This window comes from Xiphophorus couchianus, chromosome 6 (genome assembly GCF_001444195.1).
Source record: "Xiphophorus couchianus chromosome 6, X_couchianus-1.0, whole genome shotgun sequence".
Classification (NCBI taxonomy): Eukaryota; Metazoa; Chordata; class Actinopteri; order Cyprinodontiformes; family Poeciliidae; genus Xiphophorus; species Xiphophorus couchianus.
In genome coordinates, this window is record NC_040233.1 from 12,049,815 (window position 1) to 12,064,914 (window position 15,100).

The window sequence follows — 15,100 nt, forward strand, 5'->3', positions numbered from 1 at the left end:
ATATTTTCTCATTTGTTGTACCTATACGATCTAGGCGATCAATGGCGACGGTTTCGAAGGCTCTTCTCATCATTGGATACTCTTCTAAAACCTCATTGAAGTTGTCGACAGACAAAGAGTAGAGCCGACAGTACGTCTCTGCTCGCACGCTGGCTGTTCGTCGACCCCTCGTCAATAAGCAAATCTCTGAAACAGCAAGGCAAAGCTTGAAAATAAATGTAAGAGCCACAGCACCTAGGAAAAGCATCATATCCAGGACAAAGACAATATCCCACCTCCAAAATAAGAGCCATCAGACAGTTTCATAGCAAGTGTGCCTTTGGTGATGACACTGCATACGCCGTGCTGGATGAAGTACATTTTTTTGCCAATGGTGCCCTCTCTTATAATATAGTCTTGAGGTTGGAACACCTCAAAACGTAGCTTAGTCAGCATTGCTGTAACAAAGTTTGGTTCTGCGTTGGCAAACAGCGGCATGGATGCCACCAGTTTTCGGCAGTTGAAGTTCACTATTTCCTAAAGAGAAATTAAGCACAATCAAGCACAAATATACATATAGATAGACTATGCGCTCTTTCTGCATAAAACCTGTCACAGGAGGAGTGTGTAAACACACCTTGTAAGCTAGACAAACACACATTAGCTAAGCAAAGTCTGCACTAAGAATGAAACCATCCATTTCAGTTTAACTAACAGATGAAAAATCAAAACTCTAACCTTATTTATGGAAAATAGGCCAAGTTGATAGATCTTACCTCTCTGAGAGGTTCACTGAGTTCCCCCAGGATGCTTTCCTCGTCAAACATCTTGCCCTGGTACCTGTGCTCATAATAGTCATGGATTTTCTGTCGGAAGTCGGCAGGCAGCTTGTGGAAGGACATATACTGCTCCACTTGTTTGTACTAAGAGAGAGTGGGAAACACAGACATGATGTGCTGTTAATGCACTGCGTAAAAACTGCTTTTATTGCTACCCTTTCAGCTACAGTATTAAAGAACATAATACGCAATAGAGGCTGCACATTAGCGAGGACAGAGACGTTGCATGCACACGGCCTCTCTCTCATTGTTTTTCAGTGCACCATGGTTTAATTTACTTATTTCTGTCCAAGGGTAAATGGAATGATAAAGTACACCGTCCTAGAAAAAGACCAAAGGAAGCGACAAATTGATTTGCACACAGTTAGAGAAGCAAAGAGTATTCACCCACAAAGAACAACCTTGGTTTAAGGACAACCCAAACTTGGACAAATGCCTTCCGACTCACCTTAAACCCAACTACATAAACTGAGAGATTATGCTCTAATCTTTGAAGTGTAGTAATTGTGCTGACTTGTGTTTGGAAGCCCAGTTCTGTTGCCATCCTGAGGGAGCCTGCCCCAAGCAGGCAGCTGGTCCAAGTAAAGATATGCAGACATAGCAGCGAAAAGCAAAGTAACAAAAATGAAGCACAAGGAAAAATATTAAGTTGATTCTGTCTCTGAATAATGTAGAGACGAATAGATTCTAACAAAGAAAAGCCACATTAATTAAAAAGATAGATGTGTTTGTTGAAATCTCTAGGTCTTAATAAGAAAAGTCAAGTATTGTTAATCAGAAAAACAAGATTGTATTTTATAGTTCAACTTATTTCAGAGGCTTACAGAGTGGACCAAAATATAAAAAAGTTAAACAAACACAATGCAAACAGAAACACCGGTACTTCTAGCCAAATTTTACTATTATTGAGCCTCAAACCTGATGAAAGTTTAAACATTAAGCTTACAAAGAAAACAGAACTACATGTATCAGTGATGAATCATTTGGGCCATCATGATATTCAGCGTCCAATTGGACCATAATAAAAAAGTGAAAAAACATAATCTGCTTATTTTTGTTTTTCATTTAATCATGCCCTCAGTCACAAGAACGTAGAAGGTCCAGACATGCATGGCAAGAACTAGAGAAGTTATTATTAATACAACAATGACCACATTCTCTAAATGTATCAAGAAAGGTCCTCTGATGTTTGCTTCAATAGGTTTACCTCACTGTAACAACACAAACCAAAAATGCACAGTTCCTTTCTGCAGCAGAATACACTATACATCCTGCCAGATGCCCGAAGCAAAACAAGTCCAACTGCTCAGACAGTTTTACAAGCTCAGAGTCCTCAAGAGCAACATATAAACTCCTCCAAGGCAAATTGTTTATTGTCAGAAACAGACAGCCTATCCCTTTGCTCCTAAAACCAAGAACATTTGGCAAACAAACATTTCTGTTGAAACAATGTGGACACAGAATAACGGCTTCAAAACTTTGCTGCTCAGGGCAACGAAATCTTCACCTTTCACGTTCCCTGGTTTTATGATAGAAACTCAGTGATCTGTAATACTGAATAGAAAATAATCCAAGCCACTCTATACATGATTGTGCATATATATTACATTTAAATGAAAAAAAAATAGTGATGAAAACCTTATCCCTTATAAGATGTCGAATGTCAAATTATTTTTTAAAAAGACTGGTTTTCAGCTTGCAATTTGTGTTAATTGTGTATTTCATGAGGTTTAAATGAGTCTTACTGTTAAAAGATTTTAAATGAGATTTGACGTGAACCAAAGAAGCTTAACGTTGTTTGGTTTTGCTCTGCATTGGGAGCTATCAGTATGAACATTCATGTGTGAGGCTTTCCTGCTTGTTTACTGAGAGGCCACTGCAAACTGCTGCCAAACCCAGCAGACTACAGGTGGTGCTTTAGGTGGAGCGTAAAAAAAAACCCTCCCCTGCTACTGAAATTGATCTTGTTAGTGTTTGTACTCTAGTGGTGAGGTGGATTGGTAGAACAGGCCTAATTGTTACTAGGAGACTTTGTCAGTGCAATACATTTCGCAGTCCTTGTAGTGCCTTTTTGTCTCTAATCATTACTCTTAGGGACAAGTATATCATGTGTGTTTTTAGGACTATCCTTGCCTGGAGACTTACAATATCTTATCATAACACTTTGCAGAGACATGCAATGTCTTCACTGAGACACCTCATGAGTCAAATCACTGGATCTAGCTTTTGTATGAACACATGCCTCACTCCCACTGTCAATAAAGCCCTTTACAAACTTCTAGTGCATTAATGTACACAGTGAAGAAAAATACACTGCTAACCTTTAAGAAGAGCCACCTTCGCTGCTAGATCAACACAAGGCGTTCAGCATGGCAGGAACACAAACAGTCAGCTTCTATTGTTGAAATATGCTAATAACAATCCAAGAGAAGCGGCTGACAAATTAAGAAAAAAAACAAACTAGGAGCCAAAACTGCAGAGGGGAGAGTGGCAGAACAGTTAGGTGCTGCTGGAGATTTCTCCTTGTACTTTGCTGTCAGACTGTGTACACTTCAGCCCAGCTCAAATGTAAAGCCTCACAAGACCACAGCTCAACCCAGAAGCTATAAAGCTGTCCAAAAATTTAGAGACGTTAACAGCCTGGGAGACACTGGGAGTACTCACAACTTTCAGGGACAAAGGAAAACACCATTAATACGCCGCCTATCACAGATGCACAACCTGAAGGTTTCAGCATCCTCTGACGTCACCTTGGGTAGGTTCAACTCACTACTGAAAAACAGACCAATAAATGCAAGGGCTTAGGTTCATTTCTTCTGCAGACAACTCTTATGTCCTGCCAGAGGCCCCAAGCAAAACAACGAGCTCTGAGTCCTCGAGAGCAACGTCTAAACTCCTGCAGAGGAAATTGTTTATTATCAGAAACAGGCGGCCTTGCCTCTCCGCTTCTAAAAGAAAGAACAATTGACAAACAAACATTTGAGCAGTGCTCTGCTGAATATAAGTGTACACAGACTGAATGTTTCAACTCCTCTCTGCTCAGGATAATAAAAACCTTCACCTTCCATATTCCCTTAGATCATGACAGGAACACAATAGAGCAGGCAACCATCCAAGTTGCTCTGTTTCAATATTTACTTGATATTTTCTACAGTGCTTTGTAATGGCTGAGCCACACTTTTCAGATATTTGCATGTAAATATTATTAAAATTCACAATTCCTTTTCCTTTCAGTTCACAATTATGGACTACTTTTTTCTTTGTCTGTTGCATAAAATCAACAAGTTGATGTAACACAAAAACATGACAAAAATCAAGAAACTTGATTAAAGAAAATGCTATTTTATCAAGCAGCAGTTAATACTTGCATAGAGAAAAAATGTATTCATAGTTCTTATTTCCATTCAGATGGTTTAAAAAGACCAATAATAAAACATTTCATTTGCAGAATAGCACAAAACATACTGATTTCACATATATAAAACCGGGAAAACCATGTTATACAGATTGGTTTGCATGATATGAGGGAAAATATGTCACCATGTTATAAAAAACAAATGTTTTTTTTACTGATACGTAAAAGATTGATTCCTCAATAAGCATTAAACATCCAGCTGTGGTTCACAGCCTTAAACTAAGCCCCTGTGTGAGGGAAACGTCTTCTTCACACAGCAGAGCGTGTTTGAGTTGCCCGACACAAACTCTCACCTGCATGAGTGACTCTGCATCCTGATATCTGCAGATGGATATCAGCCTGCAGAAACGACCCTGCGTCACAACTACCAGACATGCTGACACGGACTCTGAAGCCGGTGTTGCCCTGCAGTAAATACAAGCGCTGATTGTAAGGAAAAGTGTGTCTCTGGGTGAGCCTGTCATTGCGGGGAAATATCAAACAGGTAGAGCGACCGACCGCACAGCTGATTCTGCAGCTTCTGACTCAGCTAATTCTGGACTAATGAGGCAGATTAAAAACGAACCGCGGTAGATAGCGACACGCCGATGACTTGACTTTTCTTTTAGCCCAAAGTTTCGATCAGCATTAATGAAACAATCTGCATTTGCTGCTTCATTTTACCACAGTTTTTCTCAGTCTAATTTACTATTTAGGAATTTGTTGACATTCACAGGAAGCATTTATGGACAAATTTTACTGAATTGCACATTTTCTTCCTCTCAAGTATTATCCCCATTAACCCAATTAAGCCATCTGTTTTTACTCTCCTCTCTTTCGTTACGCAAATTCTACTATTCTGATTTAGGTTTACCCCGAACAGTCATTTGGGGCGCATAATTCATTCACTTAATTTGTTCCCAGCTAAATCGGCTCATTACAATATGAAGCTCATTCACCGAAAGACAGGAGGATCAGATAGCGGTAAGTCAGAGCTCGTCTTGTCTGCCTTTAGTTCGGAGATGCGCGCAGAGGCAGCGACAGCACACTGTGAGGCCTCACACATAACAAAGTCTCATTAAATGAAATGGAGCTTCTTAGAAAATGCTCAAAATCCCGACGTGCATTCAAAGGGACCAGAAGATTCCGCCTGATAAGGGACGGTTCATGAGCCGCTTTTATTTATTTATTTTTTTGTGTCTTCTTCTTCCTTTTAGCAACGATGTGAATATGATCCAATGCAACGGAAAAGGCCGTTTTTGTGGGCCGCTATCTGCAATGTCAGCCTGCTTCTGGGTAACTAGAGGGATCAATGACGAGCATACAGAGGGGAAAAGGCTTGTTGTTTAAGGTGCTGAGAGAACAAAAGCATCCTGCAGATCCTTACAGAGCGCTCCGACTTCCGTCTGTTCCTCTGCTTTGCTGACTGAGCTCGGTCTCCAACACCTGATCTTTAGAGAGCTGATTCAGTGTTAAACCTTTTAGAGGAGGTTATCGATGCAACAGATGGATCTGTGGGGTTACAACACGAATCCGTTTTGATCAGAGAAAGAAACGATCAAACTGTTACTGGGACGTCTCTCAGAAGGATTTGTCACCGGCGAAGGTTTCGGTGCTGAACCACACTGGTGCTCCAATCACTCCAGTTTGCAGGAAACCAGTGCTGTGGAGGTTGGACTCTTGTTTCCAATCATGTGAACCAGTTTCCTCTGACCTGATGGTGAGCTTCAGTCTCTTTCCAGACCCAGATAAAATGGCCACACTTGTAAAAAGTTGTTTTCATGTGCAGTTTTTTTTGTGTTTTGTTTTTTTTAACTGGCCATCTTTGAGTTTTTGGTTGCTTTAGACTCCAGAAAAGACATTTCTGTCTGAAGTCACTCTACCATCTGCTTTCTCACATCAGCACTGATCTCCCTGGACTTTTCTGCCAGCCTGCAGCCAATCCTAACACTGCTTTAAAGAAATAAGCAAGAGAAGAATCAGGTTGGCACACATATGATCCGAGGTGTAAGTCAATCAGCAACAGAAGTCTGAGAGGGAAATGGAACATGGACAAGTTTTAGGAGCGTTCCTTCAGGACCGAATTAAATTTTAATCCTTTTGTGTGATTTGTGTGTTGATTAAGTCAAATATCACAGCATTTTTAAAGCTTTCTAAATAAAATGATTATATCCCAGAAGAAGAGCAGAATACCTCATGTCTTCACAGATACAATGTTTTTGTTTTTTTCAGTTTCGAGTTTTTGTGGGTTTCTCTGATAGTACATTTTGACTCAGTAAATGAGTATCAACAACTGAAAAATACTGAAGTCATAATTAATTATTCCTACTTAATTACACAGTACTTTAAAATTACTATGTAATTAATTAATTATTTAATAATTTTTTCATTAATATGCATTTGCTCTTTGTAGAGGCTTCACATGGTTGTTTGGTTTAGTGTGACACCTTTTTGTAGGGAATTTGAATTACAAAAAACCTAAACCTTCTCCTCATAGGTAATGAACATAATCCTTTCTTTTAACCTTGTCTCTCTCTGTGAAGCTACTGGCTGATCATTTGCTGCGACTGACTGGATGTGATCTCTTTCCTCCTACAGACTTGTAATCTGGTTCAGAGTTTGGCTGCTCATCTGTTCACACTGAGTCAGGTTCTGCTGGAGGAATCATCCTGTCGACGGAGAGGTTTTTTTTCCACTGTCACCTCATGCTTGCTCGGTATGAGGGATTACTGCAAAGTCAACAACGCAAACAATTTCCTTCTGATGCTATGTTTTCACTCAGGAGAAGTGAATGCTGCAAGTTAGAGACTCAATGCAATCAGCCAGATTTCCTTAGAGGTAGCACAAACCTTTCTTTGCCTTTCTTCCCAGGTCTCAGATTCATTCATGTTTAAACAACTAATTAAGATACAGATTTATCTTTTTCAGATATTATGAGATATTTCCCTAAGTATAAAATACTTCTGCAGTATTATGATTATTCTATATCTTCATAACACTGTGCAGCCTTGTTTGGGCTGTCCCCACTTTGTTACGCTGCAATGTTCAAATAAGACATAATATCTTCACCAGAGCAACTGTAGCTAAATTCTCTATTAATACAGCCTGACATAACCTCTGGGTTGAAACTGAAACCTTCACACTATGGGATGTTACACACTGCCAGCAGTCTTATTTTGCTAACACCCTCAAAATGATTATAATGTCACTTTTAGTCCTGTCTGTCGGCACGGCAAATCCCCCCAGCAGCGTCAGAATCAGCCGCAGTGGCACAGCCTGCACTTCTCTGCATTTTTTATTTATTTATTTATTTATTTTCTGTAATACAAACATCTTCAGCTAAAATACTAATCCTCCCCAAAAGAAGAAAATCTGACAACTGGTCAGGGGAAAGAGCTCTAAGAAATGCACTTTTTTGCCCTCAGAAGGAGAAAAAAAAACAAATCTGTGATGGGAGGAAGCTATACAAGAAAAGGTTTAAAAGCATATGGATACATTTAAAAAGCACCTCTATGAGCCCAGTTCTGACTTAATTGCATGTGCAGAACAATGTGAAAGTTTCAAACCACCTTTTGTGTCTTTAAATAGAACTTTTCCAAAGAATCAAGAGTTTCTTGGCCTTTTAGAAAAGGTCTTCATCAGTAGTTTCAAAGCTGTCTGAAAGATTTTTTTTTTTTTTTTGGCATTTTCAGTCCAGTCTTTGTCGCTGACCATGACGGCATTTTGTTCAGGCTCTCTAAAGCCGAAGGGAAAGAAGAGGTGTCAACAGATAAACAGTTTCTGAGAGTAGTGTCTTAAAAAACGAGAAAAAAAAAACAAACCAGCCAAGACCTGAAATGAAATCTGAGAACCGTATTCTCAATTAGTTATAGAATGATAAGGGAAAAACTCTGTGGTTATAATCATGTTGATGCTAGCAATTATGCTCTGTTTCTTTATCTTTTGTATTTTTATAGAATCAGTGTGAAAATAAAGATAAACTATCTTTATGGCTTTAGACTGTTCTTAACAAAATGCCTGAAAATGCAGTTCAAACTTGGTTCTTTGCTAAACTGAAATTCAAGAGCCTTTTTATGGTTGAATGACTAATAGGTCATATCTGTGGGAATTAACTTATAGCAGCTAAAAAAAAACCAAAAGAAGTCATTAACAAGGTCATTACAGAATATCACACGAAGGCTTAGTGGTTTAAAAGCAAAATGGGAAGAAATGAGGGTTGATTCAGCAGTCTATCCTTTAAAAATTAATACAAATTCATGATATAAAGCTGATCCTCTATGTTGTGTCCCTGATCAGGCTTTAAAATCTCACAAATATTTTTACTAAAAGCTTAAAGTGTCGGACTAGCTGCAGGGAATTTAAAAGCAGGCCAAATAATAAAAGAAAATTTCAAGCTTTAAACATGTCAGGAAGCTCTGTTCCATCCATCACCTAAAATTCAGGGAGTTTAGCATAAGTACAAACCTACCAAGAAGGGACAGTCCACCTAATCTGACAGAGTTGACTCAAAGAGGGACGGACAGCAGCCCTGGAAGGAAACCTGGTACAGACTGCAAGATGGAGGCTCGTCTTCCAGCAGGACACTGATGCTAAACAATGAAATCGTTTTTAGAAAAATGCTGAATATTGTTGTGTTGGAGTGGCCTAGTCCAAGTCCAGATGGAGATACAATTGAGAATCTGTCAACCTGAAAGCTGCTGTTAACAGACATTTTACATCCAGCTTGAGAAGCCAAACCTTCCTAAACCTGGTAGAGACGTGCAAGAGCTGCAACTGCAATTGCAACAAAAGTTGGTTTTCAAAAGTAGTGACTCAGACGAGCCTCGCTACAAATACTTACTACATTTTACAGATTTATAATTGCAAAAAAATTAAAACAGTGTTTTATTTTCCTTCCACTTCACAATTACTCACCATCCTGAGTTGGTTTATTTCGTAATTTCTCTCTACAAACTAATTTATTGACCATTTTATTGTACCACAGTTGTCTCTAACAACAATAGCTGTATATAAAACAACCCCTCGACTAAAATGTAAAAGACACAGCCCTCAAATATCCAGTACTCCTTCTCCCACAGGTTTCCCCTCCCCCTTGCTTCACTCCCTGTAGCAGCCGTACAGCAGCAGCTCCGCACCTTTCAAGGACACCACCAGCAGAGAGGACAGAGGATGCAGAAGACGAGAAAACAGAGAGAAATTCAGATCAGGAGGTGAGGAGGGAGCGCGATGGAGGAAAGCGATAAAGCAGAAAACCAGGTGGAGACACCGAGGTGACGGAGATACGGACAGGAGGCGGATGATATCACATGAAGTAGAAAAGCTTAAGACAGTGTGTGGTGTGGGTTGGGAGTTATCAGGAAGAGACTAAAAGGAAGGCAGCCATGCTTGCTTACGTCACCTTCAGGATGACATTGGCAGGACACAAGGGCCTGCTGCCTCATCAGTTCTACAGCTGCCCAAGGGGACATCATAGAGTGGGCGCACCACACACACACACACCCATACTCACGCGCACGCACGCACACACTCACACGGCTTTTATATGCTCAGCCCCCTGGCAGCATGGCTCTACCTGGTCAAACACACCCGCAGCCTCTGATTGGCTGCTGACAGCCAGCAGCGTGGCCCCTGCTCACCAGCGAGCCAGACTCTGCTTGGAAACAGAGAGGCTGAGCTGCGAGCACCACAGGCCACTGCTGCAGCACCCAGCAGCATGGCTTGGTTTCAAAAGACAGAAACAGCTGTGCATGATAAATACTACCTCACAGCTAGAATGAGATAAATGTGGGGTTGGGGTCATAGCCTAACAAATTCCTCTGGTTAATCGGTGTTGCATTTTTCTGTTGAATTTAGAGTCTGGAATAACTATGGTGGGTTTCGCCTGTATTAGTGTTACTAATTATTCATTTGTAAAACTTAGACAACTTATATAACTTCGATCACCAATCAGAGAGAAGAGAATTAAATAAATGAAAGTAAATAACATAAAATTAAAACCTGTAATTTCATTCCTTCTCTCCAACATCAGAAAAGTTACATATTAAACTGGTAACGCAGCGATTGGACTGTGTTTTAGATAAATATTCAATTTGTATTATTCATGTTAAATTTAGTGACATTTTCATTTGTGAAATATCAAAACTTTTCTCTGTGCAACACAAAACCATAAAACCTGACACTGAAGCATAAAAATCAAACATTACCAGGCCACAGTGTTTCCTTCCTGAGAAATTATTGTTATTATACTTAACTTTCTGTGCACATCAAGCAAAAAAAAGATATCTGGTGTACATATAGGAACTGGTTATGTGTTTCAAACAACTGTTCACTTCCCTCTCTTCCCAGAGTTTCTCTTATCGGAAAACTAATAACTTACTAAGCCAAAGGCAATAAATCCATGAAAAATCTGAGTAATACTGATGACTGCTGTCCATTTGACAAAAAGGAAAATAAAACAACTTTTTTTCTGTTATTCTGTGGAAAGGTGAGAGGTTTTCAGGTAGTCTGATGTTCATCATATTTAATCAATTTCATTTGTCCTTTGATGCTTGGCAAAGTGTGCGAATTTCGCAAATCTCATCTTCTTTTTTTGAGAAAATAGAAGCGATGTAAACAGGTTTTGAAGTGGTTTTTTTTATACATTAATAAAAAAAAAAAAAGTAAATGTAGTGTTGAGGACATGGGGCGCGGTTGCTCCCTCACCTTTTCTTGATACTGTCGTCTGGATGAGTCCAGGGACTGGATCAAAGCTGTTGCATGGCCAATAAAGACGGCATAGCAGGTCGCTCCCACAATCATACTCAGCATCGTCAGCCAGATATCTGACAGGCTCTCCGGGGCCTGCCGGCCGTAACCGATGCACAGCATGTGGCTCATTGCCTTGAAAACTGCAAAGGAGTAGAGTTCTGACCAAGTGTCATTCTGTGGAAAGAGAAGAAAAATAGGACAAACAAGTAGTTCAATAAAGTGAAATGACATGCTTGAAGAGAAAGTGGCTGAGGAGAGAGGACGGCTTAACTAACTCTTTGGGGACAGTCGGGTCGTGGAAGAGCATTCACACAAATGAGAACTTGCGGGACTGTGTTGCAATAGAAGGGAAGACGGAGGAAGTGGAAACAACATCAACGAAATCCTCCGAGGCCTAATCAGTGAAGTAGAGGCGGTTTGGAAACGATTTCCTCAGAGAGATGATAATGAGAGGTCATTAAATATGCCCTTTCATAGCTTTGTGAGAAGCAATCTACTGCAGGCACAGACAGGCGTGCGGCGGCCACCGGGCCGCGCTGCACGGAGAGTCGGGGCTCGGAAAGCAAACTTCCGATTGTGATTTACAAAGAGGCGTTAACAAGGTTGTTCGGTGAGAACAATGATGAACACAACATCTATTACAACAACACAAATAAAACTTCTTCTGCCTTGTTTTTCCCAACAACACTATTGCTTTAACACAACGCTAAACACATTCAACGTAAATCAGATTGCATTTTATTTATTACTGTTTTTTTCGTTGTTTTTGTTTTGTTCACTTATCTTCACAAAAAACAGTTTATGTGACAAATGCTGGCACACATGAAAACCAAACCAAATACAAAGCTGTGAAAAAGCTTTCATTTGGCTTTATGTTCTTTCTGATCAGCAGTTTTAAGAAGTACACAGAAACTGACCTTTGACCTTGTCAATATGCACTTGAAAGTCATTTTAGTCGGTTCCCTACCCCTGGGAACGCTGACCATTTTCACTGGAGCCATGATGTTTGTTTTTCAAGATCCACTACTTTGTGTCAGACATGTTTCATTTAGGGGATGTTTTTAATTGAAGAGGTCTGGCTGTAATTAGGCCTTGGTGGGTGTTAAGATTAAAGACGGGATGAATAATTACAAAGGGGGGATTTATCATTAATATATACATTTTAGTGAATTTTGAGGTAATTAAACCTGAAATAAAAACCCAACTGTGTGTGTCAGTCGTGCTGCTCCTGAGACAGGTATTAATCTTCCCCGTAACTTTTCCCAGTCTACCAGTAATAGATGAATTAAAAATTTCAACTTTTCCCAGAGATCAGTGAAGAAAAAAAAACCTCACAAGTTTTAAGTGAGGATCATGTTCCACATAAAGGTTTCAGTCAAAGCAACGCCAAAGGCCCACCGAGTGATAAGGGGCCACTACATACCAGTAAAGGAGACTGGGAACTCCAACAATACGTACAGCTCCACCAAGTGGGCTGGGAGTAAATGGTGAGTTTGAGAACAGTAAGAGAAACAGTGGAGTGAACCATGTTGAATAATATATGAATGGTGAGCACTTTGATTCTGAAATAGCACAGCATTGAGAGCAGGAGAGACTCCATATCCACCTAAGTCTCAACAGTTCTCCTCTGGGATCTCAGTTTGGGAGCTATCCTTTGCTTTGCCGGTAACCAACATCTCCATTAGCGGCACAGAGGCTGTTTGAACCTGCCAGATAACAGAGAGGGCTTTGCATTCATCTCGCCGAGCTCTAAAGAGTGTCTTTGTGTGGGCTGCAACATCACTGTAGTGCATGCGGCCTCGCAAAAATGCTTTCATTTTTGAGACTTCATTTGTAACATCAGTGTTTGTTTTGGACTCGATATGCTGAATATTATAGAAGTATAGAGGAGAAGGATTTGGATTCAACTCCTAAAAGTTTATCTATTGCCAATAAAATATTGTTTTGTGGATTTCAGTCTGTAGAAAGTATTTTCATCAAGTTTTAACCTTGTTGAAATGTGTTGCTCTATGCCTTTAAATTTTATATGCATGACTCAATTAATATGCACATTTAACTTAGACTCTGCACGAGCTGCTCATCTTCAATTTCACTGTGATATTGTAAAATTCACCATTACCCATATCCCGTCAAATCAGATAATAACCGGATTTTATACAACATGCTGCCAATGCTAATATTTTTCCAGATTTTATTTTGTTTTGGATATTTAAGAATGTCCAGCATGCTTCTTGCAACAATATAGCAACAGCAGAAAAAGCAAAATTTTACAAATCGACAAATTTAAAAGCCTTTAGCCTGCTAGACATTTAGGGACAATCAGTAAAATAGACTGACGTGGTAAACAGTCAAGATTGTTTTGTTTCTGGTCTCATCAGCTCTCACTCTAAGACTCTTGGTGGACATGGACGTAAGATAAATCAGAAAGAAACTGGAGCAACAGAGAAACTTTAAATCTCAAAGTGGACAGTCTGGTTTTACACATCCATAAATCATTTTAAAAAGTTGTATTTTAACAGTAAATGTCTGCAGAGGATTTTTATTGCCCTCAATAATTTTCACAATTAATTGCACCGCAGAAACAGTATTAATCTAATCTACAGTAATTTCAGTACTTATAGAAAAGCAAGCAATACACAAAGATTGTCTATTTATGGCTTTATTCACTGCAGAAAAAAAAAAGTATTCAAGCTTTTTTCCACAAAGATTTTAAAAAGTCATGGTTGGTTGGCCTATTTGCTGACTCAACAATCTTTAACCTCAGTTAGATGCTTTTAAATTTACATCTTCTAACATTTCTACTAGGAAAGTAGGTACTGCCATCTTTTCTATGGCTTCTCAGCAGGGAACCTTTCACATCTTGACAATGTTGTTCTCTGTGCAGAAACCAAAAATTGACTTTTGTTGTTAAAGATGAAAAGAAATGAAACATTCTGATGCTATTTTGTTTCACTTATCTTTTAAATTGAATACAGGGTTGTTGCTTAAAATTGTCCAAGCATTACCTGCTTGTGATAAGTCAGCACCTGTAATGTATGCAGGAGACAGCGCTCATTGTCTAGTCAAAAATCAATAGACATCTCTGGAAAAGATGCTTGTTGTGCTAAAACTTTGTTCTGAGCTGCATAAATTCAAAGAGGAGTTAGTTACTTTTATCAAGGTCATTGATACAACATCGCAGCATCTCTGAGGATATCTTCTGAACTTGATGACCTCTTCAACTTTGGTCTCAGTCTGATCAAATGAAGGGTTTAAACCCTGAGATCCCACCTAAAGATGGAATTAACATGACATTTGTGTTTTTTAAATCCAGCATGTTGCTCTGTTATCTATTGATTAGAAAACCTTTATTGAATTAATCGTTGTTCTCTGCAGGTTCAGAATGACATCAGGTGAGTCCAACTTCAGCTTGCAGCTTTAGTATTTAGACATTAATGTTTTAACGGTGATTTTAAATGTGAAAGGAAAAAAATGCAAATAGAATCTCAAACACTTAGATTTTTCTCACAATGTTTTTTAAACTGGAGTTTTTCTGCATCTTTTTGAGATGTGGACTTCTTGGCACCTGCTCTGATAAAGACGACTTGAATAGTTCTAAAACTTTTTGTGTGAAACTATGCCCTCTCTGTTTCCTCTTCAAATCAAACTTGGATGGATACTGCTTTTACCAAATCCATCATCCACTATTTTTACCTCCTTGCCACAAATCTCCTTTACCCTAAACTGTTGCAAGCCCACAATGCTTAACTATATTTTCATATTCTTTTCTATGTCAAAAAACAGATGAAATTATGCATAATTATGCCAGAGCTTGGAGGCTGATAAGCTGAACAGATACCTACACATGTAACAAAGCCTCTCATGAGGCCATAAGCCAATAATTTAGTTTACTAAATTATTGGCTTATCTGAGTTTATTATCTGAGTTTATTGAAAAGTTATCTGAGTTTATTGAAAAGTCAGCGCTGTCTCCAGACTCTTTTTCACTCGCCTGTCTCGGTGTGTGTGGGATCTTTATAGTGTGGGCTGAGAAATGTTCTTATATTAAATCTGGAAGGAAGAGCATCCTTGTGGTGAAAGTTCAGTATTTGTGCATCCTCTGCAGCAGTTTATTCTGAAACAGGTATTTTCCTATGATTGAT

General features: G+C 39.2%; 1 protein-coding gene across 1 annotated transcript in view; it reads right to left on the reverse strand.

The window, feature by feature from the left end:
* The window catches only part of LOC114146704 (potassium/sodium hyperpolarization-activated cyclic nucleotide-gated channel 2), a 38,814-nt gene that overhangs the window by 7,808 nt on the left and 15,906 nt on the right, over positions 1-15,100 (reverse strand). Inside the window, exons 4-7 of the mRNA XM_028020993.1 lie at positions 10,915-11,133; positions 756-902; positions 276-516; positions 22-186 (exon numbers count right to left, since the gene is read on the reverse strand). Coding sequence (XP_027876794.1) covers positions 22-186; positions 276-516; positions 756-902; positions 10,915-11,133 — 772 coding nt within the window. The remainder of the gene's footprint in view (positions 1-21; positions 187-275; positions 517-755; positions 903-10,914; positions 11,134-15,100) is intronic.